Consider the following 27,254-nt stretch of genomic DNA (forward strand, 5'->3'; position numbering starts at 1 on the left):
TTTTATATATATTTATTTTTATTGTGATCTCAAAATATAAATAAAAAATTATAAATATTTTATGAAAGTGACCAAAATTCATTGGTTTTTAAATAATCTTAAAAGAATATTTAAAAGAAATGAAGGGAACACACTTTAATTTTATTTTGAGGATTTAATCAATATTTGTTCATTATCAATACTCAATAAACTTAATAATTTAGTTTGAATGTATGTTATTATCCATTATTGATGTATGTTAAATGAATCTTTCGTACCTTGGGTTAAGCTGAAGCAATTTAGAATATTGATGGATAATAATATGTATTGAGCTGTTTTTTTTTATTTGTGTTGACCAATGTATTATCATATAGGAAAGAAAATTAATTTCCTATTATAACAAAAAATACTAAGAAATAAAAAATATATAAACTGACTTTTTTTATAATATTTATTTCTAATTTTATTTTTAAATAATTTTTTAAACTAAAATAATTATTATATCAATATTATTTTTAAATAAAAGTTTGTTTAACCTTAATATATATTTTTTAATTTATTCCAAAGTTAACTATTTTTTAATTAAAATATTATTTATAAAATAATTATAAACCACTTAAAATAAAATTATAAAAATAATATATATTCAATTTTATAATAATAATAATAATAATAATAGTTTTTTATTTTTTTATTACAATAGAAAAATAACACTCATGCTGTTTTTATTAGTATAATAATAAAAACAATAAATAAGCGTGTTTTAAAAAAAATCTTAAACTATAACTTTATAATATATTAAATACTCAAAATAAAAATTTAATATATAATGGTAACGGGAATTTATTTAAATATAATAGAGATAAATTATATGTCATTACTTTGCATAAAAAATCATATATTTGTTTGATTAATTATGCAGTTAAAGAAAAGTTAATTTTTCAATATTACTTCATATTTTCTCATTAAATTAATTATAATTATTTTATATTAATTTAATTCGTGGAAGAGTAGAAAAAAAGAAAATCGATTACTACTCTTTTGAATTATTATTTATCATGAGACACATTGATAATTTAAAAATATAAATATTACAATTTTGAAGTTATTTTTATAATCTGTTTGACATTTTCAACTTTTGGTGTTTCCACCTTTATATTATTTTTTTTTCTGTTTTTTATCGGATAGTTTGACACTTTGATATTTAAGTTAAGATTAATTCGAGGATAGATTGTAATCATGTATTATCAATCTTATATGAACATTTTATTTATAGTACTCAAGTTATACTCACATTCGACTGGGTTATAAGCCCACATCAGATTGAATAGATTCAGGTTCACAATGGATTGAGTCGGGTAAAACCCACCTTATGCCTAGTTAAGTTGAGCCCACCTCAAGTTGAGTAGAACCAAACTTACCATTGGTTGAATCGGTTGAGCCCACATGTGGTCAAGTTCACTCGAGTCCACCTGGTCAAGTTTAGTCTAACCTGTCTTTGTCAAGTTGAGTCTGGGCCATCTTGGCTAAATTGAGTCCAATCCATCTCGACCTTAGTTTAGCTGAGTCCACATCAAGCTAAGTTGATTCGCCCAACTTGGATCGAATCATGTTGAACTCACCTTTGGTTGAGTTGAGCCAAACTCACCTTTAATTGAGTTGAGTTGGATGCACATCAAAATGAGTTGAGTTGGATCCATGTTAGGCTAATGTTGAACCAAGTTCAAACATGTCATGTTAGTTAGGTTACAAAAGTCAAACTCAAATAAGATAATGTTGAGTCGGGACAAAACCAAGTTAGTTAAGATTGATATATTCAGATAAGTTGAATTGGACAATGACTTTCTTATTAAGTTCAAATAACTAAAAATATCAATTTATAATTAATAAAAAATATTTGAAATCAACTTGTAATCTAAAATATTATAAATATGAAAAAATATGTAAGAATTTATTAATCTTGAACCAGACTCACTTTAACTCCTATCCTAACTAAGTACGGATTTTGAAGATTTTGTGATATTTTCAATCCAACCATTTGGTAAACCAATAAAGCAAAACTTATTTAGGTGTGGTTGAAATTAACTTATAGACTATAGATTAAATTATACCTCAAAACAAAAGTGTACCAATAATCCTAATATAATTATTAAACAATCCATACGTACGTATTTATCTAAATAAAATAAATTATCTTAAGAAAAATATCTTAACCATATAAAAGTGATGGGTTTATATATTTTTGTCAGCATATAAGGTGCAAGTAAAACCATAATTATAATTCGTGAATCATTTAACTAGAAGCAGTTCCAATTTAACAATTAATAATTTTGATTTAAGCATATAACTATATTAAATGTTAAAAAATCATTATTTACAAGAACCGATCTACATCACCCTAATGGTAGTGAAGAATATCCATAGAAAAGAAAAATATTTGTCATAATGCTAAAAATGTACGTTAAACTTTTTACCTATAGTACTAAATTCCCTCTCTATCTCTTATGCATACACACACTGATAAATATAATTCTATATACGAACTAAAGAAATGTAGAATCTAGAATTTATAACCATGATCAATCGACTATTTCAATCTCCCTCATAAGATCGCGAAATTATTTTTGGCCTCTTTCAAAAGTTGAGTGTATGCTTATTGATTGCATGGGTATCCGACATCCTATGCCTTGAGTGTGCAACCCGTGTAGCATGTAGGGTCTTCAAATGTAAGTGGCACTCTTTGTCCGAAAAGGGTTTGACAATTTCTCCATTGTTCGTTGCTATGCAACATTTTGCTTTATCTCAAAGGTTTAATTTTCAATCCTGCTAGGCTGGACTCAACAATTTTATGCAACTTATGATAGGCTTGAATAGAATTTTTCAATCTGATTCATGAGCGTTTGAATAAGCAACCTTTTAGGGGTTATTGAACAAGGGAACAAAAAAAATCTCGAACTTCCTATGCTCCATCTCAAAGTAGGTCAGAGTTGGAACAAATATAAGTTTGGTATACTACAAAATTTTAATTAACTTTTAAAGTCAACATTTTCAACCTGGGTCAAAAGTTAAATTAAGTCGAGTCATCTTAGACCACAGATTGAGACGAAACTGATCCAGGTCGAAGGTTGTAACAGGCCGTTATAGGATGAAATTTGAGATGGACTGTCTTTGGGCTGAAGATCAAGATAGACTGTCTCGTGCTGAAGGTTGAGACGAGTAATCTAGGGTCAAAGGTAAAGATGGACTGCCTCGCGTTTGTTGGGAATAGTCCAAGTATAAGTCAAAGTACGTTGGATAGAATAAACAAAGTTAAACAATACATAAAAATAAAAACCTATAACACTATTTCCTTAAGATTTTGGGGTAAAAGTGGTATCAAATGCCTTACATGTGTAAGACTAATGTCTCATATATCTAGAATCACAATCTCTACTATGACTATAACCAATGGTTTAGGTTACTGACCACATAACCATAACCAAAAAAAGAGTCACCATATGAAAGAAGAATAATCAAAATCCCACATTGAATAAAATAAACAAACTATATATGAAAAATTATAAGTCGTGACAAACTAACGATGGAAAAGAATTGTCCTAGATATTTTATCCCTTCAAATAGAATTATTTTGTTTATAATTTTTTAATGAGAAACGATAATAGTATATATTTTTGTTTTCATTAAAATAAACTTATACGCATATTAATTAGTTATCAAAGCATGTAAACAAGAGTATATTTATTTAAAGTTTGTACACTTAATTATATTTCAGTAAGATACTACTGAGAAAAAAAATAATGTTTTTAATCCTTAAAATTGAGTGTGTAAAAACAGTTACTCTTTTTTTTTTTCTTCAATAGTGAATTTGAGGTATTAAAATTTATCCATCTAGGTATATTGGGAAGTTTCCAGATTTTTATACTTTTAATATTTCACCCCAACTCATCAAGCTGAATTCTTTAACATTTTTGTTTGAGAACACAAAGGTAAATCAGAATGAGATCATCTGCAACTTGTCTTAGTTCAGTCAAGCCGATCCATGGATGTCTTATTTTATAATTGCAATTTACAAACAAATACAGAAAGCCATGAATTTGAACTCTTTGCATACCAAGAAAGAAAGAAGCATTTAGAATAGAATACATATTCTTCACAGTGATGGACGTGGCGTTTATGAGTTGTTACACAATGAATTGAAATATTCTTTGCATGCAGAAGGCTCAACAGCCTCAACGCGACACGTGAGGGTCTGTGAGAAGGACAAGCGTCCAAAGCACACCACATGTCATGTCATGAAACTGCTTCATGTTTTTTCTGAAGCATGTGAACCAGAGGATTAATAGGATTTGCACTGTTCGAAATTATAGGACTATCACAAGATCCATTCATCTCAAAATAGAAAAAGCAATGCTTCACTCCATCAAAACGGTTTTAACCTATCAACACGTTTCACTCCCACGCTCCCTCTCTTCCAACCTCGGTCGGGAAGCTTCTGCAGTCAGATTCTGCACCAAACCTGATAGTAACAGCAGAGATCATAACATGGACAAGAGTCAGAAACCTAGTGAGGAAACTAAACATGGGTGAGTTCAAACAACATGTTTGATTCTATAACACATCATGAGTCGCATTTTATATGATCTTAGATTAGACGATAAGTGAAAGATAATCACTGGATTCTTGATTATACTGAAATGAGTTAATTATGATGAATATTATGAAGAGATGCGATGTCTCATTCGTTTGGGGAAGGGTACTCTACGAGGTGTGATGAAGAAGGGTTTGGAGGAATTTATGGTGGAAAACAATGCATGCCTAAGACGGATGAGTGCATACATGAAAATCACCCAGGTTTAGTTTTCTTATCATACATGAATGTATAATTTCTTCCTGTGTTTTTTTTCTCTTTTGTCTTAATTATTGGCTTTTTTTTTTTGGTATGTATATGCATGAAGCTTATGACAGGACGCAGGGAAGTGAGGTGAAGGAGAAGGAAAAAGCGAGGAATCAGCCCAGTGCCAACGCATAATTAGGTTATCTATGAGGAGGGATTTATCCATGTAACATGCTATGATATTGTTGTTGTTCATTTTTACTTTTCTGCTCTGTTTGGATTTTAACTTGGAACCAAAATAGACTGTTGTATTATGTATTGTTGTTATCTTCTTTGTGGTGCACGCATTGATTTTTTCAGTGACTCGGAGCAACATGATTTGTCAGACCATTTTTCCCCCTTCACAAGTATATCATATAAAACAAATCATATAGCTAAATCATATGACCTGTATATATATTATCTTTTTCCTTCTTGCACAACACGGTAGTCTTTTTTCGATGTAAACTGAACTAGGTATCTATTTTTTAAAATTGTTTTCATCGTTCCCTTAATTGACTGAATTAGAGGGGCAGTTGAAAGATTGATAGTGACTGTTTCCTGGAGAGGAATAAAACTAATGAAAATTTTAAAATTACAAAAAATAAATTGAGAAATTAAAGAGGGAGAGAAAAGGTCAAGAATATATTTGAGAGAATAAAGAAATAAATAAGCGGTGCAAATTTGTGGATTTTAATAATGCAGGTAATGCACGTAATGTGTATTATACAGAGAGCGAGATGAATGAGACTCGATCAAATTTGCCCCTGGTATCTAATAAATGGGTTACAAATCTACTCTTTTCATTTCATCGTTCTTTCTGAAACGGAGTTTGATCATAATTTTATCCATATGTCACTCCGCGTTGCTTTGATCCATTCAACGTTGTTTTGTTTGCGTTTTTTTTTTTCATTTACATTAGAAATTGCATATATTCGACTTAAACCTAACACGATTTTTTCAATTTGTGTACTACTTCAATGATAATCAAGAGAAGCTAACAGTGTGATTATATGCCTAAGATTTTTTGGTTCACGCATATGGTTCAAACAACTTGACGACAAGCACCTTTTTAGGGGCCCGAATAGTTGTGCATAAAGCTGTAACAAAGAGGAGACTGCCATCATGTTCGAACGAACATGAGTTTGGAAAGTCACTTTTTCCATTTTCATGCAGTGCTGTTGTAGATAAACAAACTTCCAATATAAACACGAAACTTAGAATAATAATATTAATAAACACCAAAATTAGAAAATTATGAATAAACACGAAACTTAGAAAATTATAAGCTTGAAGACGCGAACATGGTAAATAGTAAATTTGCAAAAAGCTTGTCAAAATACAAGCAGTTAAATAGAATTGTATTCCTATGATTCTTTGCTGCAAATACAGTTTTATTTGAGAATGCCAGGAGTATGAATCAAATATTGATGACGAATGCAACAATTATCATCAAAAATTAAAATTTATTGCATTTTTTTCCTGTCATTTAACATTGAGACGACAAGTCTAACCATCCATTAGCAAGGAAATCAATAGACACGAGCCTTGGGAGGGAATGATTCAACCTCATCATCCAATGTATTCAAATGCACTGGCCTGTAGTCCAACCGGACCTTCTCGTTCTCCCAGTATCTGCAAATGAATGCACACTTAGCTAACATATGAAATTTATTGACAGTTTTTTCCTCAATTCAATAATTGTAAATAGTACAACTGTAATCAAAAGCAGCTCCATGTTAGCCGACTCCACCCACTTAATCTTAATCTTTCAGAATAGCTGGTTAATTGATATTGGATCGATAAATCATCCCTTAATGGTCATGGTGAAAACATTGATCCCTTTCATCTGTATTTCAAGCTGACATAGTTCTTACTTGAAAGGACATGATAGGGTGTTGATCATCTCAGACCTCCATTCTTAACTTAAAGTAGTTAGTTTCTAGACAAATGTCATGCTTCTGGTCAGAGTTAGGGTTCAGTAATACAACCAAAATATCTCCCTCACACCAGTAAGGTTTCCAACTTCTCTAATACAAAATACCAGATTCTTACATATCTAAATTAACTTTCATTGTGTCAAAGATCACTGTTAGAGGCAATAGCAGCTAATTTGCTACCCAAAAAGGGAGCATGCTTAATTAATGACAATATCATCCCAGCACAAGTGAATTAACTTAATGAGCGACTTGGATGCTCCAACGATACACGAGAGCTGAGAGCACTCCAGCTCTTAAGCAACAAAAGGCTCAAAGACCGAAAGAACGTAACTGGTTGAGGATCATTGAAACGGATCTACCCTATTAACATGTTTAACAGCACGATTGCAGCTGCAAACTTGTACCAATCATTTTTATGGGAGCTCTTACGGTTTTAAGATTAGTTATTACATAAAAATGACGGAAGGAGGATTCAATTTCACCAACAAAATATAGCTCAAAACACTTGATACACTTGATCAGTCTCAAATTTGTGTTTTTTAGACAATTAGCACCTACTCAGGCCCAGCTAAACCCAGAAATTTGGTTGGGTCAAAATTGGTTAAATCAAGGCAATGGAAAACAAACATAAAGATGAAGGAGTGTTATCATGTTATCATTTTATTCCTATCTCAACAAACGAAGTACAGGAACAAATATCCCACTTCCATTTCATACTCACTCCCATTCCTTTCCATCAATTCAAATTACCTAAAAGGATCAAGGTTCCCAATAGAAATAAAAAAATCAAGTTCAACTTTACTACTCAAGTGCCAGCTTTTGTAAATAGAAAACCAAATAACTTATGAAACATGACTTACCCCACAGTGTGTTTCATCCAGTTCTCATCATCTCTAACCTGCAGAATCCAACATAATATAGTTAAGTACTATTCATATTGATGGTATGAAATTTGCATGAGTGATAGAAAACTCACCTTGAAGTCTTCACGGGCATGAGCTCCTCTACTCTCTTTCCTAGCTTCAGCAGAGTACATTGTGATGCAAGCATTTATCAAAAGATTTTCCAACTCAATAGTCTCAATCAAGTCGGAGTTCCTGTGAATATGTAGCCAATAGACGTAAAAATTAAACATCCATGAAATATTAGGGTCATTCATCATTTGCTAAAATGGGAATTACCATATCAAACTGCGGTCCTCGACCTTAACATCACGGAAACTCTCCCAAGTTTTATCAATTAATTGACAACCTGCAATGCAGCATATAAGTTCAGATTAAGGAGATAGTTAAGGAACCAACAAAATAAAAAGGATTTGACATGAGGATAAAATATGCATAACAAGAAATGGATTACCTTCTTCTAATGTTTCCTGTGTACGGAACACAGCAGCATTGCTTTGCATCACTCGCTGCATATTCAACCGAATTTTTGAAGTTGGCAATGAACCATTTGAATTTCTCAATTTGTCCAGCCATGCAATTGTTTTCTGACCAGCATCTTTCTCCAAAGGCTTTTGTTTCTCTCCTGCAAAATGGATGACAGATAATATTATAATACTAATTTCAGTGTACACAATTTATTGCCAAACAGAAAAAGAATCTTGCCTGGTCTATGGATTTCTGCAACTCTATTTGCACAAGCTCTACCAAAAACAACAATATCCAGAAGTGAATTTGCACCGAGCCTATTGGCACCATGGACTGATGCACAGGCTGTTTCCCCGGCAGCCATCAATCCAGGAATCACTGCATCTGGATTGTCACCTTTAATGGTAACCACCTGCATAACAAATAGCAGTAATTAGATAATTACTTGGATTCAGCTTAAAATGAAATGAGAATGTTAATATTTTTTGTTGTCAAAACGGAAAGCAAACAATTATTACTAGTGATGCACAAGCTTTTAATCAAATATCGAGTAAGAGAAGAGCTGAATGAAGGACAAAAGAATGGGGATTGGAGAACAGTAAGCATAGAACACTAATTTAAAACAATCAATAGAAGTAAACAATGTTAAAAGCTGCAGTTGATGCTTCGAATGTTAAAAGGAGTCATTCATCACAAGTTAGATGCATTTTCACTGGAATTAGTTCTTCCGAAGTAGCACCAATTTACTCAATGCCCGGGAAATAGTTCCCTTAGTCTAGTCAGAGTCTAAGTGATTAAGGGAGATAAAGCGGGATTGCTCAAGTGAAATTGACTGACTGTACAGTGCTTCAGTTATGGCAGAACATCTCTCTTCCCCTCCCTTTAAATTCAACAATTATAGCATGATTAATTATCCTAGATTTTTCTTCTCTTTTTTCTTACGTTGTATATTTTTTAATCTTTCAATTGGAAGTCCCATTTCAAACTGCGTGCATCACTATACCTCTCCATAATGGTTTGTGGGAATACCGCCCATGTTATAATGTACAGTTGGCAAAACAGGGATGGGTTCCTTTGTAACATCTACACCAGCAAAAATAGCAGCAGTTTCAGAGATTCCAGGAAGTCTCTCCTTGAGCACATCTGGGGGTAAGTGATTCAAGTGGAGATAGATGTGATCTTTCAGGGGTCCTGAAAATAATTTCTAAAAGTTAATACAAGCTTACTTGATAAGAAAAAAAGCATCAAACTATAAATGAGAGGACATGATTTTCATCCAACTAAGATGATTCATTCAATTTTAGGAATTAAAGATAAAATATAACTTGAGATTTGACATAAAAGTTATACATCTTTACCATACATTTTCCTTACGTCTACAAAGTAATAGCAACCAAACTTTGTATAAGTTAATATAAAATTTTGTATAAAGAGACATGGATATTTCAGTATAAGCCAGCATACCTACACCACGACCTTCCCTAATCTCCATTGTCATTGATCTTGAAACTACATCTCTTGATGCAAGATCCTTTGCAGTAGGGGCATATCTTTCCATAAACCGCTCACCCTCACTGTTCCTGAGAATTCCACCTTCACCACGAGAGCCTAAAAGATCCAAAAATTAAAATCAGAAAATGAAAAACACTGCATTCCAATTTCATTGGAGAAGGTGCTTGTAAAGTAAAAACAAAAGCAAGAAGAAGTAGCAAATAAAACTTGAACTGCAGACCTTCTGTTATAAGGCAACCTGCTCCATATATACCAGTAGGGTGAAATTGTACAAACTCCAAATCCTGCAGAATTTATGATAAGTGTGCGAATGAAAAAAGATTCATGCCAAAAGAAATCAAGTTAATATGGAAAAGAAACCCAAAAGAAAAACAAACCTCAAGAGGGATCCCAGCACGTGCAACCATGGCATTGCCATCTCCAGTACATGTGTGTGCTGAGGTTGCAGAAAAGTATGCTCTACCATAACCCTGAAGCATAATATAATATCTCACCTATCCTTCATAAGTGAAATAAAAAAAAAAACTGTTTAACATAAGAAGGCTATGTTACCCCTGTGGCCAAAATTGTGGAGGCTGCTTGGAAACGATGTAGTGTCCCATCCTCCATATTCAAGGCAATTACTCCCTGGCAAGTGCCTACAGATTCAATATAGAAATTAGTTAACTTTATCATCAATCAAAACATACAAATTCTCCCCCACCATTGAATACTAGTTTGATAAAACAATTAGAATTAAAATAGATAACATAATTACAGTCAGTAATTTTGTAATGTGAAGTACTTGAAAAATTTGCTCATCAAGGCCAATGAATGCTAAGACCTTGTTAGATGAATTGGTTGCAAACTAAGTGAAAGCAAGTTGTTTCCACAAACTTACCATCATTATTCATTAAAAGATCCAATGCAAAATATTCCACAAAAAACTGGGTATTATGTCTCATAGCTTGACCATAGAGAGTGTGCAATAAAGCATGCCCAGTTCGATCAGCAGCACATGCACAGCGGTATGCTTGACCTCCTGTATCATAGCAACAGAAGGATACCAATATCAAGTCTCTTCCCAAAAAAAAAAAGAAAAAGAAAAAAGACTGAGTCTACCCTAAATTCGGGAAATACCTTTTCCGTAGTTTAAGCTTTGACCACCAAATGCACGCTGATATATTTTTCCATCCTCAGTTCGGGAAAATGGTAAACCATAGTTCTCTAGCTCGATGACTGCTTTTGGCGCTTCCCTGCACATATACTGTATGGCATCCTGATCACCTGTAGGCCACAGAGCTTGCATTAATTAAGAAACAAGGGAAAAATCATACTATTAAACAGAAAAATGTCGAATTTATTTTCACATTTAGGTAAACAGGCACGGGCTTATCTTATTCATTAGAGTTAGACCGACAATAAGGCAATGTAATTTATAAATGTTTTTGGCACACAGGGATGTAAAATTTCAAAGATCGAGTTAGTTTGTACCTAGCCAATCACTTCCCTTGACAGTGTCATACATGTGCCACCTCCAGTCATCTTCTGTCATGTTTCCCAAAGCAGCATTTATACCACCCTATACAGAATTTTATTCTCAAGAATTAGTGTTGCCAGCATATTCAGGGTGGGGGGGCTTGATATGATGATAGTTTCGACAAAATATACTTTGGTGCATCACCCAATACTTCTTATGTCATGATTTGTAACTAATTGTACAAGCACACCAGAACAAGATGCCAGGGGGACAATCTCAAAATGATTCTTTAAAAGCACACAACGGCAGAGGAATAGTTAAATCATCATCCATCATTGAAACGAACAAAACAACATATTATATCACAAGAAGAATGAATTCTGAAGAAGGGAAGCGGTAACAGTATCAAAGTGACCCAAGACTCTATTTAGGGGACAATTAAGTTACATCACGAGAAATACCTAAAATTGACATCACAACCAAAGGAAGCTACTATCTCTCTCAACTAGTATCCACATAGAGCCATTAATATTTTTTTTTTTCATAAATAAACTTCAATGGGACAACTTCTACACATGGATACTAGTTACACTAAAGTACAAAAGCCAAAAGACCCAATAACGAAAACACAAAGAGAACAGATAGTCACAATACCGGTACAACTAATCAACAAGCGAAAAAGATGTTAGCAAAGCCCTCATACCTGAGCTGCAACCGTATGAGAACGAGTGGGGAAGAGCTTGGTGATACAAGCAGTCTTGAACCCATGTTCTGAAAGTCCAATAGCAGCTCTCAATCCCGCGCCACCAGCACCTACCACAACAGCATCATAAGTATGATCCACCACGGTGTACGAGGAGTTAACCCCACTCTGCACAGCACGGAAAAAGGATTCAGGTTCAGTGAAACATCATTTGCATGTAAAAGATCCAGTCTAAGAGATACACAAGGTAAAAATGAAAGGAAATAAATTGAAGTAAAAGAACACGCAAAGTGATTGAACGTGCACGGAGTTAAAAGTATAAACGAGAAAAACGAAGAATGGTAAGATCGTCAAGAAAGAGAGAGTCTCTCATACGGAGAAGAGTCTAGAAAGGTGAGATCCGAGAGGGTGATTAGAGGTGGATCTGGTGGTGGAAGCAGCTCCACGAAGCCCCCGAGCGATGCACCGCCACATTTCCGCCGCACACTCTACTTCTCCGGCTGAGTTGATGTTGTCTCCGATTGAAAACGGTAGATTCCGGCTCTCTTTTTGTGCGTGTGTCTCCCACCTTACTCTTCTTTTCTCTGCTTTCGTTCCCTCACGCCGTCACAAAGAGAAAGTGAACGACGCTCCAATGGCGAACACGTGGTGCACACACTTGCATTGGAGATATTTAATTCGATTTCATTCAGTGGTAATCACATCATTACACTACAATTTTACTACTAACGGTATACTTTGTATTATAAGTAGGATTTTACTACCAATTTTACTCCCAATTTAATAAAACTTTAATAATTAAAATTATTTTTAAGATTAATTAAATGTTTTGATCCTTTAATTTTAAACCTACTTCACAAAAGCGCACGATTTCTTCTTAATCGGATGTTTATTTTAATTTTGTGTGACATAAAATGTTAAATACGTATTAAATAATCTACACAGAAATTCACTTGTTAAAAGAGATTTTAACCAAATTTTTTAAGTCTTACAATTAACATCACACTATTGTTACTATTTTCATACTCCATATTTATTGTGATAAGAATCTGTTGTTACTTCCTAAACTTTGGCCCAAGTATAATATTTTTTAATTATCCAGAATAATGTTTAGGGACACAGGCCCAAATCCGATAAAAGAATTAGGGTTAGGGTTCCTTCTTTTTTATTTGGTAACTTTAAGAACATTAACCCAACCAGATTGGTCAGTAAATTGGAGTTACGATAATTAATGTTAAATCCAATATTCATCTAATAAAAAATGTCATCATACACGCAAATGTTTTTCTGCACGAGCATGTTGTGATAAATAGATAGCATGTTTTTATTACTGGCTTGGTAATAAAAAAATACACTTAAACTTAAATTTCACGGTGAAGAAAAATAACACATCAACAATCAGCAAAAGGTTGAAGATAGTAAGCTTAATTCTTATGATACAAATGATTCACTTTTGATATATCCTAATGTTGTACTCATCACCTCAATATTTGTTTCAAAATTTATTCATGACCAGGTAAATTCAATAACATAGTCTAAAAAGCACTTCACTTTTGCTATTATTTAAAGTTTTTTAAAATATTTTTTAGGTTTTTTAAATGGTAATTAACTATTTGCCCACTTTGACATGGAACATGGTATTTTTTTGAGGTAAGGAAAAAAAAAGGAAAAAATGTTACCTAAACTACTTCCCAGTTATATCATTATTTTTTTCGCAAAATAACAAATCTCCGAAGAATCCAACGACTAAACATTTTTTCTTTGAAGAAATGTAATCAAATAGGTAAAACCACCAATACAATGCTCAATCCACCACATCCAAGGACTAAAATTGATGTTAAAAATGGCAAAACAGAAGACGAAAATGAAATGGACTGGATCCAATGTTTTAACGGGTTTGGGCCGAGAAAAAGGAAGGGCCTATCAAAAGCCCATTTTTATAGTGTACTCATTTTGATTAATAGAGAAAAAAAGAGAGAAAATTGTTATTTGATGATGATTGATAGCACGCTTGGGGAGAAGTATTTTTCTGCAAAAATAAAAAAGTGTTTTAAAAGATAATGAAATTAACACTTTAAACTCTTAAATAAGTTAATCAAAACTAATTTTTATCTGCACCAACTATTTTGGAGCTACATATATACATATGTAGGTATGATCAAAGAAAACAAGATAAATAGGAACAAGTAGAGTAAAAATAAGAGTTATTTAATTTAATGGAATCAGATTAAAAATATAAAAAAAATGTTACAAACTATTAGAATTGTTTTACAAAAAAAAATATTATTTTTACAGTTATTAAAGAACAAAAAAAGTAAAATAACAAGACATTAAGTGATTTTGATAATTAAAAAAATGGATTAAATCAACTGTTTTGATAACTTGACATAAAATATAATCGTAACTGTGGAGAGGTTTTTTTATCGTAACAGACGTTGAACTATCAAAATATATATTGATTTTAAGTATTGGGATGCTGTTCAATTTTAGGTATCGGCGATTATTTTCCCATTTTGTTGGGACCAGTGTTTGCTTTAATTATTGAACCGAAGGAAACAACAGCACAACGCTTATCCGATTATGCCCTGCATTATGGACCTTCGTGGTGGGAACAGTGGAATCACCTTTAGATAATGCTAATTCTTAATTAATCAAATACAATCAAATAATCGGCCAACAGAAAATAACTAACTTGCAAAAAAACATATATATATGAAACTTCGTAGTGGTGTATCTGTAATTTGATTCGTTATCGATCCCCGGGACCAGGAGAGGTTGGATTTGTCGGTGAGGCAAATATTTGTTTTGATTTGGATCCAAGCAATGGTTGTTTTCTCGGTTGCATAATTATTGATGCTCATGCCCATGTTCCTGTTGTTAGGCTCCATATTTTTCGAAACCTCATTATAATACAAATACTCTCAACCTTTTTTCTGCACTTCATAACTGTTGTTCAGCCTCAAACTTAGACGCACGAAACAGCCAATTTTTGGCTTTTTATATGTGTATAGTTGAAGAAGACGGTTGGTACGTAGTGTCCTTAGTCCCAACCCTTCTAAACTTTTTTCTGTGACTCTCCGTAATATTAACGTGCAGTTCCGTAGGCCACTGCTTCTGAAAAGATACATCACTGCGATCAGAAAGCGAAACTTAACCTAACAACAATCACGCTAAATGCCAAACATAACCCTCTCATTTACCACTATTTACGATTAAGGCATGGAGGGTAAATTTTTTAATTTTCTAATAATAATTAATAGTTGAAGAAAAAACTCAAGAAATAGGAGACATTCCGAATGCTGGTGAATGGAAGAGCCTGGAGTGGGTCCTTCACCAATTACTCTTTCCATGTCCTCTCAATTCACCACGTTACACCAAACTCAACAAATCGTGCATGCTTTCTCACACACACGCACACACACCTCTTGCATAAAGAACCGATTCACATCTTATTTTGGTTCTGGTTTATGATTCGTTGCAGTACTCAACATTTATAGCCACTACACACCCAACAACAAATGAATCTGCCTCCCAGATTGCGAACCTCTCCTTCTTTGACCCAACACAAGGAAAAAAAAAATGATAAAGTATTACACATAGCGTATGTGAAACCAATAAAAGAAACAACTCCCGGCATTAATGCGTGGTATCTTTCTGGTTTGAAAATTATTTTAAAAGAGCAATTTGCAAGGCGTGTGTGAAGATAGAATAATGTGATAAACAACGTTGGATTGAAAGGTGAACAACATATTCCATAATTGTGTCCTGCACGGGGTGATGTTGGGGACGTACGAAATGCGTTGGCGTAAAGGAAAGCAACAGAACGTAATATGGATGGATTTTTACAGAAAAGATAATCGGGATTATATATATTATATATATAGTAAGAAAAGGTGGTAGATTACAATAGTGGGAAAATAAGAAAAAAAAAAGAATAAATATTGAGTGGTGGTGGGGGAATATATAAAATGTACAATGTGAGTGAGTGGGTAGTAAAAATCTAGTACAGGCTAGAGAGGGGAAGGAGAAGAGAAGAGAAGAGAAAAGAGAAGGGAAGAAGTGGTCCTAATCCCTGTCTTTGTACAATTGTACTTAATATTTGTCTTCCCTTCCTACGCCACAGAGAAAGTAGGAACTCTTTTAATCTCATGAAACCAAACCAAACCAAACCAAACTCTACCAAACTCTTGTTCACGTAGTTGAGATTGAATTTTGGATGGGCTAGGTTGGTTGGAGTTACTTTTTTTTTTTATATTGGGTGGTGAACTAAGTAAGTTATGGCTCAAATGAGGGAATGGGCTTGGACTCTAATGGGTAGGCCCTTTGGGAAGTCCACGAAAGGGTAGGCAAAAGCCTGATCTGTTTCGGCCAATTCCCAGTGGTAGTTGAGGATGAGATGATGGATGAAAACCGCCATTTCAAGCTTCGCTAACTCCGATCCCGCGCACAGCCGTGAACCTCCTCCGAACGGCAGAAAGTTATTGTTTGCCGCGTTCTTGCTTGGACAACTCCCACCACGACCGCCATTGTTCTGCACCACCAACATCAATCAATACAATATCCAGTTGCCAACACGAATCATGCGAAAAACGAAAAACCACATTAATAAATCCGAGGAAAAATAATTGTTATCCTGAATTTTATTTTATTTAATTTTTATTTCGGTTGAATGAATGAATGAATGAATTGAGATGAGAAAAGGGAGGAAGGAGCAGGTTGTGAAAAGGAAAAGCAGAGATGCACGTGCAGGTATGGGGCCCAGTTCCACATGGGCATTAATGATCTGGAACCTCAGGACCTGGCCACACGTTCACAAAACACCCATGCTCATCATCATCCATCGCATCCATCGGGACCCACCTCCGTACTGTTCACAACATCCCCTTCGCCGATCATGACACTTCATCATCTCAATTCTCAACCCACCATCACCTTCCTGTTACCCTTAACTTAAAGGATGCAGATGGATGGATGAATACATGCATGCTGCATGGATGGACCCACTTCATCATTTCTTACCCCCCTAAGCATCACCATAACTCAAAAATAACCCCCACGCTGCCTACCCATAAAACTACCATATCTATATCTATATCTAGTATGTCCTACGTTTTCTTCTTTACAAATCATCGTATGCATTAATTATTTAATCAATTAATTAATTAATTAATAATCCTAATCTTGACCTTCCCTTAGGGGGGACTACCGTAGGTGATTAGGTTACAACTTTAGAAGCATGTGCTTTGGCGATGAGTAATGGGAATTGGGAAGGAGGTGGTGATTAATTAGCTATGAAGTATAGGGTATATATAGGTAGTTAAGTGTTCGGGGTTTGGAGGAAGTCAACTAGAATGATCTAAGGGATGACATGAAATGAAGCCTTATTTTCTTTTTCTATTTTGTCAAACCGTACAACCTCTGTACGTTATGTTGGGTCCGATTCAGAAGCGCCCAACGTAAAAACCTGTTTCTGTTCTGGAAAGGAAGATAACTCACCCAGCTAATTGGGCTACGACTAGAAAACCACATGCAACTATTACGGGGTCACATTTTGGGCAAAATCCCCACCCCCAACTTCAACTAAATTTTGTTCTCACCCCACCAAAAAAAAAAAAAAAAAGAAATTGAGCCAGTGAGGCAGTGATTGCATGTGGGCATCCACCGCAAGGACCGATTCAAGTGCTTGGGGACCTCTGCTTATTTCCTTTATTTACCCTTTTCCTAATATATGTATTTTTTTATATGAAGCATTGGCTTTTGAAGAAAAAGAAGAAGATGAAGAAAAGAAGAAAAGGGGTGCACAATAATTATACAACGCGTGCTGTCCATAGTTATAAGTAGAACTGACCTGCCATCTCCATGGATTGAAGTGTTGAGGTTGGTCAAAAAGTGAAGGATCCAGATGCACGGCTGCAATCACCGGAAGGACTTTCCACCCACATGGAATGTCATAACCTTTCAAACACATACACACACACACACCATTTTCAATTCCATTTCCGCCCACTTTAATTTCCCTTTACCATAACACCTAAACCATCACAATTTTTCATCTTTCTACCAAACAAATACACAAATTCCCTACCTTTATAATTCACGTCTTTCAGAGCCTTCCTGTGGAGAAACCTCACAACATTTCCCAACCTCAGTGTCTCGTTCACAACCTTCACAGAATATAACAGACAATTTCATAACTGCTTTACTCAAATCTTATATTTTGCTTGTGTTATCAAATGTACTTATAATAATAATGCCGTTCTGTTGCAACTGCTGAGTTGTGTAGTAGTACTGTAAAAACATTCACTTACACAATGAGTGAATTCCATGCGTTTGTAATCGTCCCATGTGAGTTCCACTTCCCCTGCTTGTTTCTTGGCTCTGGCAATTTCACTGTGTTCTTCCTGTTTATTTTGCACAAAAGTGAAAAAAAAAAAAAGAAGGTAATTATCGAAAGTAAAGTATGTGTGAGAAGGTGGACAGGGTGAGAAAAGTGTCGATAGATACTGTTGGACGTGGCGTCATGGTTGTACTTGCTTACCCTTAACTGTTGCATAGCTTGAGGACAACCGGGCAAAAAGTAAATGGCTAGAGCTATGGCTACCGACGAAGTTTCGTGGCCGGCGAAGAGCAAGCTAAGAATCAAGTCCAGAATCTGTTCGGTCGAGAGATTCGAGTGCTTCAAAACCCAGTTCAGAAGATCGTCTTCCTCCAAACCCTCGTTTCCCTCTTGGATTCTCTTCACTCTCTCTTCCATTTTCCCCTCTATGAACTTCAGTATGGTGGACCTAGACTGAGAAACATGGACAGACATCACAGGATTAAAAAAATCACCAAAAAATGAAACAATTCTTTATTATATTTATTATTGTTATTGTTACCTTTAACGCCTTTCGGTATGCAGTTCCAGGTAGATTCAATGGCGCGGATACCACCCCTTTCATGAAAGTGACATACTCTTTCTTGAGTTGCTCTGTCTCGATTTCCCCAGGATCCATGCTCATGATATGCTTGGCCATGAGATTGAAGGTGAACTGTGATTTGCAAAAAAGCCAATTGAGAGTGACACAGACATGAAAAAACATGAGATTGAAGGTGAAACAAAAAGTACCTTCTTGGCTTCATCCTGGGCCGAGAATGTGCAATTTTGGTTCCAAGAGTTTAGAACCAAGAGGGTGTGTTTCTCCACCTCTTTCAAGAGGTGGGTTCTGAGCCTGGCGTGGCTCAGAAAGTTGAGTGATATAACCCGCATGTCTCTGTGCATGTCGCCAACTAAGACCAACATGGACCATTTCCCGAGTATTCCACCAATGCTTCTGGGGTAGCTGCACTCGAACAGTTTCCCCTCGTTCTGTAGAATGAACCTGTTGAGTCCTGCGTCTGCTGACACTATTGCTGGCTCCCCAAATAGCTTCGACTTGTAAATTGTACCGTACCTGAAAACAAACATTGCCATCATGTTCATTATGCAAAAATATTCAAGCTTTTTTAGTTTTGGAGCGATTGGTGGTGGTTAAGTAATTTATTTACCTTGCTATGTGCTGCTCCATGAATTCCCCTATTGTGGTAGCAGAATAAGGCTTCAAATACCCAATGGTTTCACCGAGGAATGGCCAACCCATGTTACCGGGGGGGAGATTGAGCCTGGGTTTGGTTTGTTTTCTTTTGATAAGAATGAAGAAGACGAAGAAGAAGATTGGGAGAAGAGGAAGAATGGACGAAGGAGAGTAGAAAGTTAGATGCGAGTCAGACATGGATTCTGATCTTTCTAATCTTTCTCTCTCTTTCTTTGTTGTGTGTGTGGTGTGGGTGTGTGTTTTAAGCCAAAAAAAAATAGAGTACTTGCGGTGTGTTATGTTGGTGTTGTGTGCAGTTTTGGTTGGTATAAGAAAAGAAAAGAAAAGAGAAAAAAACTAGAAAAGGTTTTGCATTTTATGGCGTAATAAAATGAGGAAAGGAATGGAAAATGGAGCTAATGAGAGCGTGAAGCCAATAGGGTGCTTTTATAAGCTTCTCTTCTGACTTTAAGCGAAAACAGCGGAAAGTAGGAAGCAGCAAATTGGCTTTACACTTTGGAAAACAGTAAGCTTTACGATTTTAATCTTGTTTATGCTTTAATTATATTTCATTAACTCATCATTCTACTTTTAATTTATTTAAAGAAAAAAAAATCTATGTGCTACCTTTCTTCTGTTCCATTATACTTTAGGCTAACCCACCCTACCAAGTACTAACCACTGTTGCTTTTGGGAGAGACCTTCTTCCAGGCATGCAGGGATTAATCAATACTTTGTCTTTTCCTTTCTGCTTCTCTTTCACTCCCTCTTCTCTTCTTTCTTCTTTCTTCTTTCTTCTTTTCTTTCGCTTCTTTTCCAAACGCCTTGCTCAAAAAAAAGTTGAAAGTGATATCTTCTTCTCTTAACTTGTTAGGCAGAGAACATGCTCCTCTTTTTCAAATACATCCAATTCAAAATATGTTTAATCTATTTTTTCTTTTTAAGTATTTTTAGACTCGTGAAAACGTGGTGCTACACCTAGATACAAATATCTCTACACTTTTTTTTTTTTTACTTTAGCTTTTTTAAAACACTGTTTTCAAGATTAAGTAAAATTGAGAATTAAATATGTTTATGATTCTTTAATTTTTGTTAAATCTTAGAATCAGTTTATCTCGAAACTTTGAACCAATTTAGTTCTTCATTTTTTAAATACGTGGATTTATTCTTTTTAATCAAAATTTATTATATTTATTTGATGTTTCGTACGTATTTCAAAATTGTATTTGAGTTGTTTATATTATTTGAGATATTTTTGTTTTAATATTAAGTCAAATACTATTATGAAACACGTTTGAAATGTCAAATAAATTTAACAAAATTTGATCAAAAGAACTAAATCTACGTATTTGAAAAGATAAATGATTAAATTGGTCCAAAGTTTCAAAATAAACTAATTTCAAAATTTACTAAAAATTAAAGAATAAAAATATATTTAATCTTAAATAAAAGAGGGAGAAAATATTTAGATGTGTCTTCAGGCGAAATATGAATCCCATCCCATGTTTTTTAATGAATTGTTTTCAGTGCTTTTCTTATTGTTCGTTAGAATTTTTTAATAATATTACACTTTGATTAAATTTAACCAAGAGCCTCTTATTCAAAAATACTCAACAATTATCGAAAGGGCCTAGACTTTGATTGGTTTTTCAGGTGATCATTATGACTTTCAATTGTTTTCCAAACATAAAACTAAAAAGTCCTGCTAATAAGTGCATCCACCGCTTAAATAATTAGATGGATTTTTTTTTATTATAAATTGTATAAGTAAATTAAGGGTAGCATTTTAAGTAATTTTAAGTTAATTCTTCAATATTACATTTTATTTTCTATCGGCAATAGTTGTTAGTTTTATTAGTAGTTTTTTTTAACTTATATCGAAATTCGTTTAACTTAGATAATTATCGGTCCTTACTTATATTCTGAATAATTGAGTGGACTAACTTTAAGTTTTATCCAATTTTACAAAATTAAAATTATTTTATAAGATGAGATTTGTGAAAAAAATATATATCTTCATTGTGAAATTAGATTGTCCAATAATAATCCAGTAGTGCATAATACCTTACAATAAATTTTACTATAACAAATTTTATACTTGAGATTTGCAAATATATATATATATATATATAACATAATAAAGTAATAATTAATTAATTTTTTATAATAAAATAAAGTTACGTTGGCTTTTAGCTAAAAAATATTACACATAAAGAATTTCTTGTAAGGTCAATATTGTGAAAATACTTAATTTCTTTAAGTATTTTTATGACAATTTAAAAAAATATTTTACCATTTGAATGCATATTTATTAAACCATTGGAAGGCAAATAATTGAAAAATTGTCGGTGGTTTACTGTGAGGTTGGTTATAGAAATCCAACAGAAAGAAAAGTTATATAAAAGCAATTAAGTAATTAAAATAAAATATAAAAACATGGAAAAAGGTTATCTCCTTGTATGTAGTTATAAATGAAAATGTATAAAGTTGATTCAATTTATAAAAAAATTTCAATTCAGCTGCTAGATTTGTTATTTTTATTATAAGAAATAGTAAACGATGTAAGAGTAAAATTACAACTAATATCGATTAATCATCTCTTTTTATTAAAAAAAAATCAAAAGTAAAAATCATGTCGTATTAATGTCAATATAATAGAATCTTTAAAAGTAATTCTTATTTAATCTTCAAAGCAAAAACCTATATATTTAAAACAAAATGATATCCAAATATTAATGTTGATCGTTTGGTTATCGTGACACATGATGAATGTTTTAGTCACAAAATTATATATGAATATAGAATTAATATAAGTATTGCCAAAAGGTAAACAAGTAATAACTAATTCAAAAGGAAGGGGTTTTTGAGAGAAATATTTATATAAAACATAATGTAAAAACTATCCAGATATTTATATGAATAATTTCAACATTTTAAGTGTTTGACGAGAGATTTCTTTATATAATGCAAGTTATATTTCTTATGTTTTAAATATTTTCACGAGGCACATAATATGAACACCACAAATCTCCTGATTAACGTGGAGAAAAAAATAGTTACATCAAATTATATTGTTATTTTTATTTCATGAATAAATAATATACACATAATTTGGAATGAAATATAAAAACTATTTATATACAAATCATGAAAATAAACATTTAAATTACATAATAATAATATTATTATTATTATTAAACTACATTCATTTTTTATGTTTAAAGAATGTGTATTACACAATCGACTTTACAAGGACACTACTAATCTATAAATAATAAAATATATTAATATCTAAAAAACAAAAAGTAAATAATCATATTCATGTCAATAGAATATTAAATAAATTAAATGTGTACAAAACAAAAAAAAGTTTTTAAAATAAAATATGTATCACACAAGTATAAAAATATAAACATATCAATCATTCAAAAATTTAAATATAATACATTAACCCAATCTAATCCTTGCGTCGCATAAATATTTATTTAAGTAAAATTATAATGACATTATTATATTTAGTTGGACCGATTTGATTGTGAACCAAACCAGCCAGTAGTTAACTTCGTCTTGATTTATTAGGTACCTAAATCAATGTTTAAATCCTGATTAAATTGGGTTAAACAGAATCAGATTAGTCGGATTGAATTAAATAGAATAAAGTCGTATAAAGATATATTTGGACATTTTTTCATGAACTCTTAAAGAAAAACAAATATTAAAAATTCTCCTTCTTTAAAATATTTTTTAGTTATATAAAACAATTTTTACAAATTAACTCGTAAAAAATTTTGTCTAAAATTTATTTTAGAAGAGTGCAGTCAAAGCATCTCAAATGCAAAATTATTACAAGAAAACAAACTTGTACATTTTAACGGTAACGAAACCCAGTCAATGATTATATCAATAATATTGCTTTCAAAGTATCCAAAAAAAAAAACACCACAGTCGCCGGTAACTTATCAAACAGTCTCTGTTTTCTTTTCTTTTTCTTTCGTCCTCCTCCTATTTTTATTTTTTATTTCAGAGAGAATAATACACTATAAATATTTTTTAACAAAATTTGATAAATTAGTAAAAGATATTATTTTTATTAAAAAATAAAAAATTAATCTACTTTACTTCTATTTATAAAAAAATTGTCAAGAGATTCTTTTGTCAAAAACTTATTTTTTTCTCTACCTCGTCTCATTCATCTCTCCATATATATTAAAAAAAATCGCTGAGATTTGACAATAAATTTTTTATCTGATTTGCGGTTAGATATATCATTAGTAATACAAATTGTAATTTATCAATGGCAAAATTTTACTGTGAATAATTATAGTTATAAATTACTGATAAAAATACCCTTCATTAATTGTACATGTAATTTATCTACTGATTTATTGCCAACAAAAAATATACGTAATTAAATTCAACTGTGAAATGTATCGATAAATATACGTCATTTAAGAATTAAACTTTTCTCCAGTAAAATAGAGATTAAATCCAGGTCCAAATACATTTACAAAGGTAATTAAAGAGGTAATTTTGATATTGAAGATAGAAATTTGAGTTATGGTGAAGTGGTTGAAAGAAAGTGATTGGATGGTGTAAACAGCAGGAATCACGGGCTTAATGATGTCGGCGTGGTGAATGAATTTGGATCTGCATGTACCATACCACTATACTAACATCTTAGTAACGTAGTATTAACATATCAATTTTAATTTCATGCCCACTTGTGGAACCCACACTAAATAATTCACCTCCCAATGGACCCAAAAGCTTTCTCAAACCTATACTAACTTAACTACTCTTTCATTCTCATTGCCATCAATCTTCAAATTTAAACTTCTCTTCATCTTTTAACCAATCATTTATCTTATTTACTTTCTTTTCTATTGACAATAAAGGTCAAATGCATTCAAACAAAGTATAATTATCTTATATTTTAATATCAAATTTTGTGGATGAAATTAAGTATTTTTCTATAAGACATAATTATCTTATAATTTTGTATTTTCATAACATTTATTTGATATAATAATAGATGATGCGTTAAGTTTGAAAGATAAATGAAACTTAATGAATATGTCCGTAAGAAAATATATTAATCAAGTTGGTAAACTTTGTAAGTTGTATAGTATTAATGTCGAGTCATTAAATTTTTCTAGTGAGTATTGAAAATTATATTACAGGAGTTAATTCAAATTCAGAAATTTAATCTATCTAATCCAAAAGAGTTGGCTGAAGAAAAAAGTATAGACAAAGATTTTCCATCGAAATCTTGTCTTAGATTCGAGACAAAAATGTTTTATTTGGTTTTATGTAGAGAGGACAACACGGAGTACCAGATAAATTATGGAAAGTGTTCAAGATGTAAAAAACTTCAAGTAATAATTGTTGGATATAGTTGTTCATTTGGATTTAGTAGGTTAACAGAGTATAACATTTTGCAATATTATTCCTTAAAATTGAAATTCTAACTATTAAATCTAAAGTTATGAATAAATTATTCACTGTCTTTAAACATATATGTTAACAGGTTAAATTACTAGTAAGTCTTGAACTATTTTTTTTAATTGAGTCTTTTAAGTATGTATTTTTTTTTCTTTTTATTGAGACTCCAAAATTTTAAAATTTATCTCAAATTTTATTTTGTGGTAGGTTCAGGTCATCAGTAACTGATATCAAGAATTTACTATTTTTTTTTGGAACCCGATTAAAAAATAGCTTAGCAATATATTCGAAATTTTCAAATAACACAAAGAGTTATATAATACTTTAACCATGGTAATATTATCAAGTTCATCACATTTTTTAAAAATTTATAATTAAGACATTAATTAATAGTTGTTTTTTTGTTAGAGTTTAAATGTGATAAAATATGATGACTTTAATAATATATAAACAAGAAAGATCTATAAAATTTTGAGTCAATATAGTGTCTTGTTTCTTACTAGAGTTCATAGTATTATCTTATAGTGTGTTTAGATTATAAAGTTTTAGAAGATAATTTATTTTCATAGAAAATTTAAAATATATGTGTTTTGGTTAAAAAAATATAAAGAATTTGAAATTACCAGAATTTATGAGAGTAACATAATTTCTTAAATTATAACATTTAAAATTTTACATAAAAAGAAAATTTTTGAAATCTTCCTACTTTCTCATTTTCAAATATGTCTTTTCTTTTTTAATTTTTTTCAATTTTATTTTTGGTATAGACATCATTAAATCAACTCTGGTCAGAATGTGACTTAGTTTTGTGTTTTTTCAATTGATATCATCAAAATTTATTTCAGAATAAAATCGACTGTAGTTAGTTTTTAATCATCATTGTGTTTTTTATTTTTCAATATAAACTAGTGTTATTTTTTAGATGATATTATTTAGATTTTTTTCTTATCAACATTATCAATATTGTTTAATTAATGTTAAAAAAATTGGAATTGGTATTGATTGAAATTATTTTAAGTTCATGTTCTTCAAAATTGTTGTATAATCAATATTATAATATTAATAATTTTGATAAACATAATTATACTTAGTTTTTTGCCCATATTTATGGTTGATCGTTGAAATAGTTATCTACATATAAAAATCAAGACTATTTTTAGTTGAAATTTTTGCGTACTAATAATTAAAATGTTTATATAAATAATATAATTAAAGAGTAATAAAAAAACCGTAAAGCATTTTATAAATTAAATAATTTAAAATGAAAACAATTCGTATATTTGAATTTCATAGAAATAGTTAAATTTTCTATCTAAACACCATGTTAAAATTTTGATTTAAAGATGATATTATGTTGAGTTGACTTATTGACAAATATATCTGAGTAGTTTTTTAACATTGGAATCTGTCAACATAAATAAATATTTACGTGAGTAAATTTCTTAACTTTTGACAATGTTAGTGCTTTTAATGACTCTTTTGTAGTTAAAATTAAAAGCTTCACATAATAATAAATATATATTTCTAATGAAAACTTTATTATGCAAATTAATAAGATAAAACTAAATCATATTAATGAGTAATAAAAAAACCGTAAAATAACACGAACGTTCTTTCCTAAATTATCGGTCAAATGTTTATGAGTTGTAAGTTTTGAAAAGGTAATCCATCTTTTAGTTTTAAAAGATTTAAACCTTATTATAATCAATTATTAAAATTAGTTTAAATTTAGGTGATTTTAAGCATTAGAAGCTTATACTTTTGCAACTTGTAGTTTTAAAACAAATAAACTTAGATTATGTTAGGAAGTGAAAAGGAAAATGAAGGGGAAAAAGACCCATCATAAGGATAAGAGAAATAATGCATAAAGCATAAAGAAAGCAGGCACTCGTGCGGGTGGGCAGCATGGCCAATCATTGCTTCCATGGGGCTATCATGAAACATCCACGTGGCTGGACCACACGTGTGAATGAGAAGACATTTACGAATCAAAATTCACCAACAACCCTTTTCTTAATTTATTCACACCTTCATTCTTTCAACCTTTCAACTTTACAAACACTAATTTCTGCATTAATTCTCTTTTTCAACTTATTTTTGTTTTCAAAAAACATACTTGTTTAATCGGGAAGGAACAAACACGAGCTTCATATTTCATCTGTTTATTTAATTTCGGAGTCAACTATAGTGTTTCAACAAACAAGCACACGAGCAATGATGAATTTGCTTAATAATTTTTGAAGGCATCATTTTTCTTGATCAAATTAAAAAAATATCTACACCCAATTGAGTCGCCAAGAAAGAAAATTCGTGCAACTTTTATATATTTCGTCACTTTTTCCATTTATTATTTTCTCTAATATTTCTTCTACTTTCTATCCCAAATTTTCTTCCCACTCAAGATAAGAACTGAAAATTAAGTT

The 27,254-nt window shown here is 31.9% G+C and overlaps 3 protein-coding genes across 4 annotated transcripts; 1 reads left to right on the forward strand and 2 right to left on the reverse strand.

Annotated features, from left to right (window-relative positions):
- Window positions 1-4,326: 4,326 nt before the first annotated feature.
- Window positions 4,327-5,178, forward strand: LOC114173324. 2 transcript variants are annotated; one of them, XM_028057625.1, is made up of 3 exons: window positions 4,327-4,562; window positions 4,703-4,830; window positions 4,945-5,178. In XM_028057625.1, exons 1-3 carry the CDS (start codon window positions 4,387-4,389, stop codon window positions 4,962-4,964), a joined length of 324 nt encoding a protein of 107 aa, XP_027913426.1. In that variant the 5' UTR covers window positions 4,327-4,386; the 3' UTR covers window positions 4,965-5,178. The 2 variants fall into 2 exon arrangements, with proteins under 2 accessions (XP_027913426.1, XP_027913425.1); XM_028057624.1 differs by having other exon boundaries at window positions 4,328-4,562; window positions 4,935-5,178.
- A 986-nt stretch (window positions 5,179-6,164) lies between these two features.
- Window positions 6,165-12,509, reverse strand: LOC114173323 (succinate dehydrogenase [ubiquinone] flavoprotein subunit, mitochondrial). Its single transcript, XM_028057623.1, has 16 exons — window positions 12,212-12,509; window positions 11,837-12,004; window positions 11,148-11,235; window positions 10,794-10,940; window positions 10,555-10,695; window positions 10,227-10,312; window positions 10,052-10,144; window positions 9,895-9,958; window positions 9,627-9,770; window positions 9,166-9,353; window positions 8,400-8,574; window positions 8,149-8,319; window positions 7,974-8,043; window positions 7,769-7,889; window positions 7,653-7,690; window positions 6,165-6,487 (listed from the first exon to the last, which is right to left on the reverse strand). The coding sequence occupies exons 1-16, from the start codon at window positions 12,308-12,310 to the stop codon at window positions 6,385-6,387; spliced, it is 1,896 nt and encodes a 631-aa protein (XP_027913424.1). The 5' UTR covers window positions 12,311-12,509; the 3' UTR covers window positions 6,165-6,384.
- Window positions 12,510-15,683: 3,174 nt separating this feature from the next.
- LOC114166425 (cytochrome P450 90B1) lies at window positions 15,684-19,808 on the reverse strand. Its single transcript, XM_028051162.1, has 8 exons — window positions 19,364-19,808; window positions 18,945-19,269; window positions 18,715-18,867; window positions 18,375-18,626; window positions 18,145-18,237; window positions 17,922-18,000; window positions 17,685-17,791; window positions 15,684-16,367 (listed from the first exon to the last, which is right to left on the reverse strand). The coding sequence occupies exons 1-8, from the start codon at window positions 19,585-19,587 to the stop codon at window positions 16,119-16,121; spliced, it is 1,482 nt and encodes a 493-aa protein (XP_027906963.1). The 5' UTR covers window positions 19,588-19,808; the 3' UTR covers window positions 15,684-16,118.
- Window positions 19,809-27,254: the final 7,446 nt, after the last annotated feature.

The sequence above is a fragment of the Vigna unguiculata genome, chromosome 2, assembly GCF_004118075.2.
Source record: "Vigna unguiculata cultivar IT97K-499-35 chromosome 2, ASM411807v1, whole genome shotgun sequence".
In the NCBI taxonomy this organism is placed as follows: Eukaryota; Viridiplantae; Streptophyta; class Magnoliopsida; order Fabales; family Fabaceae; genus Vigna; species Vigna unguiculata.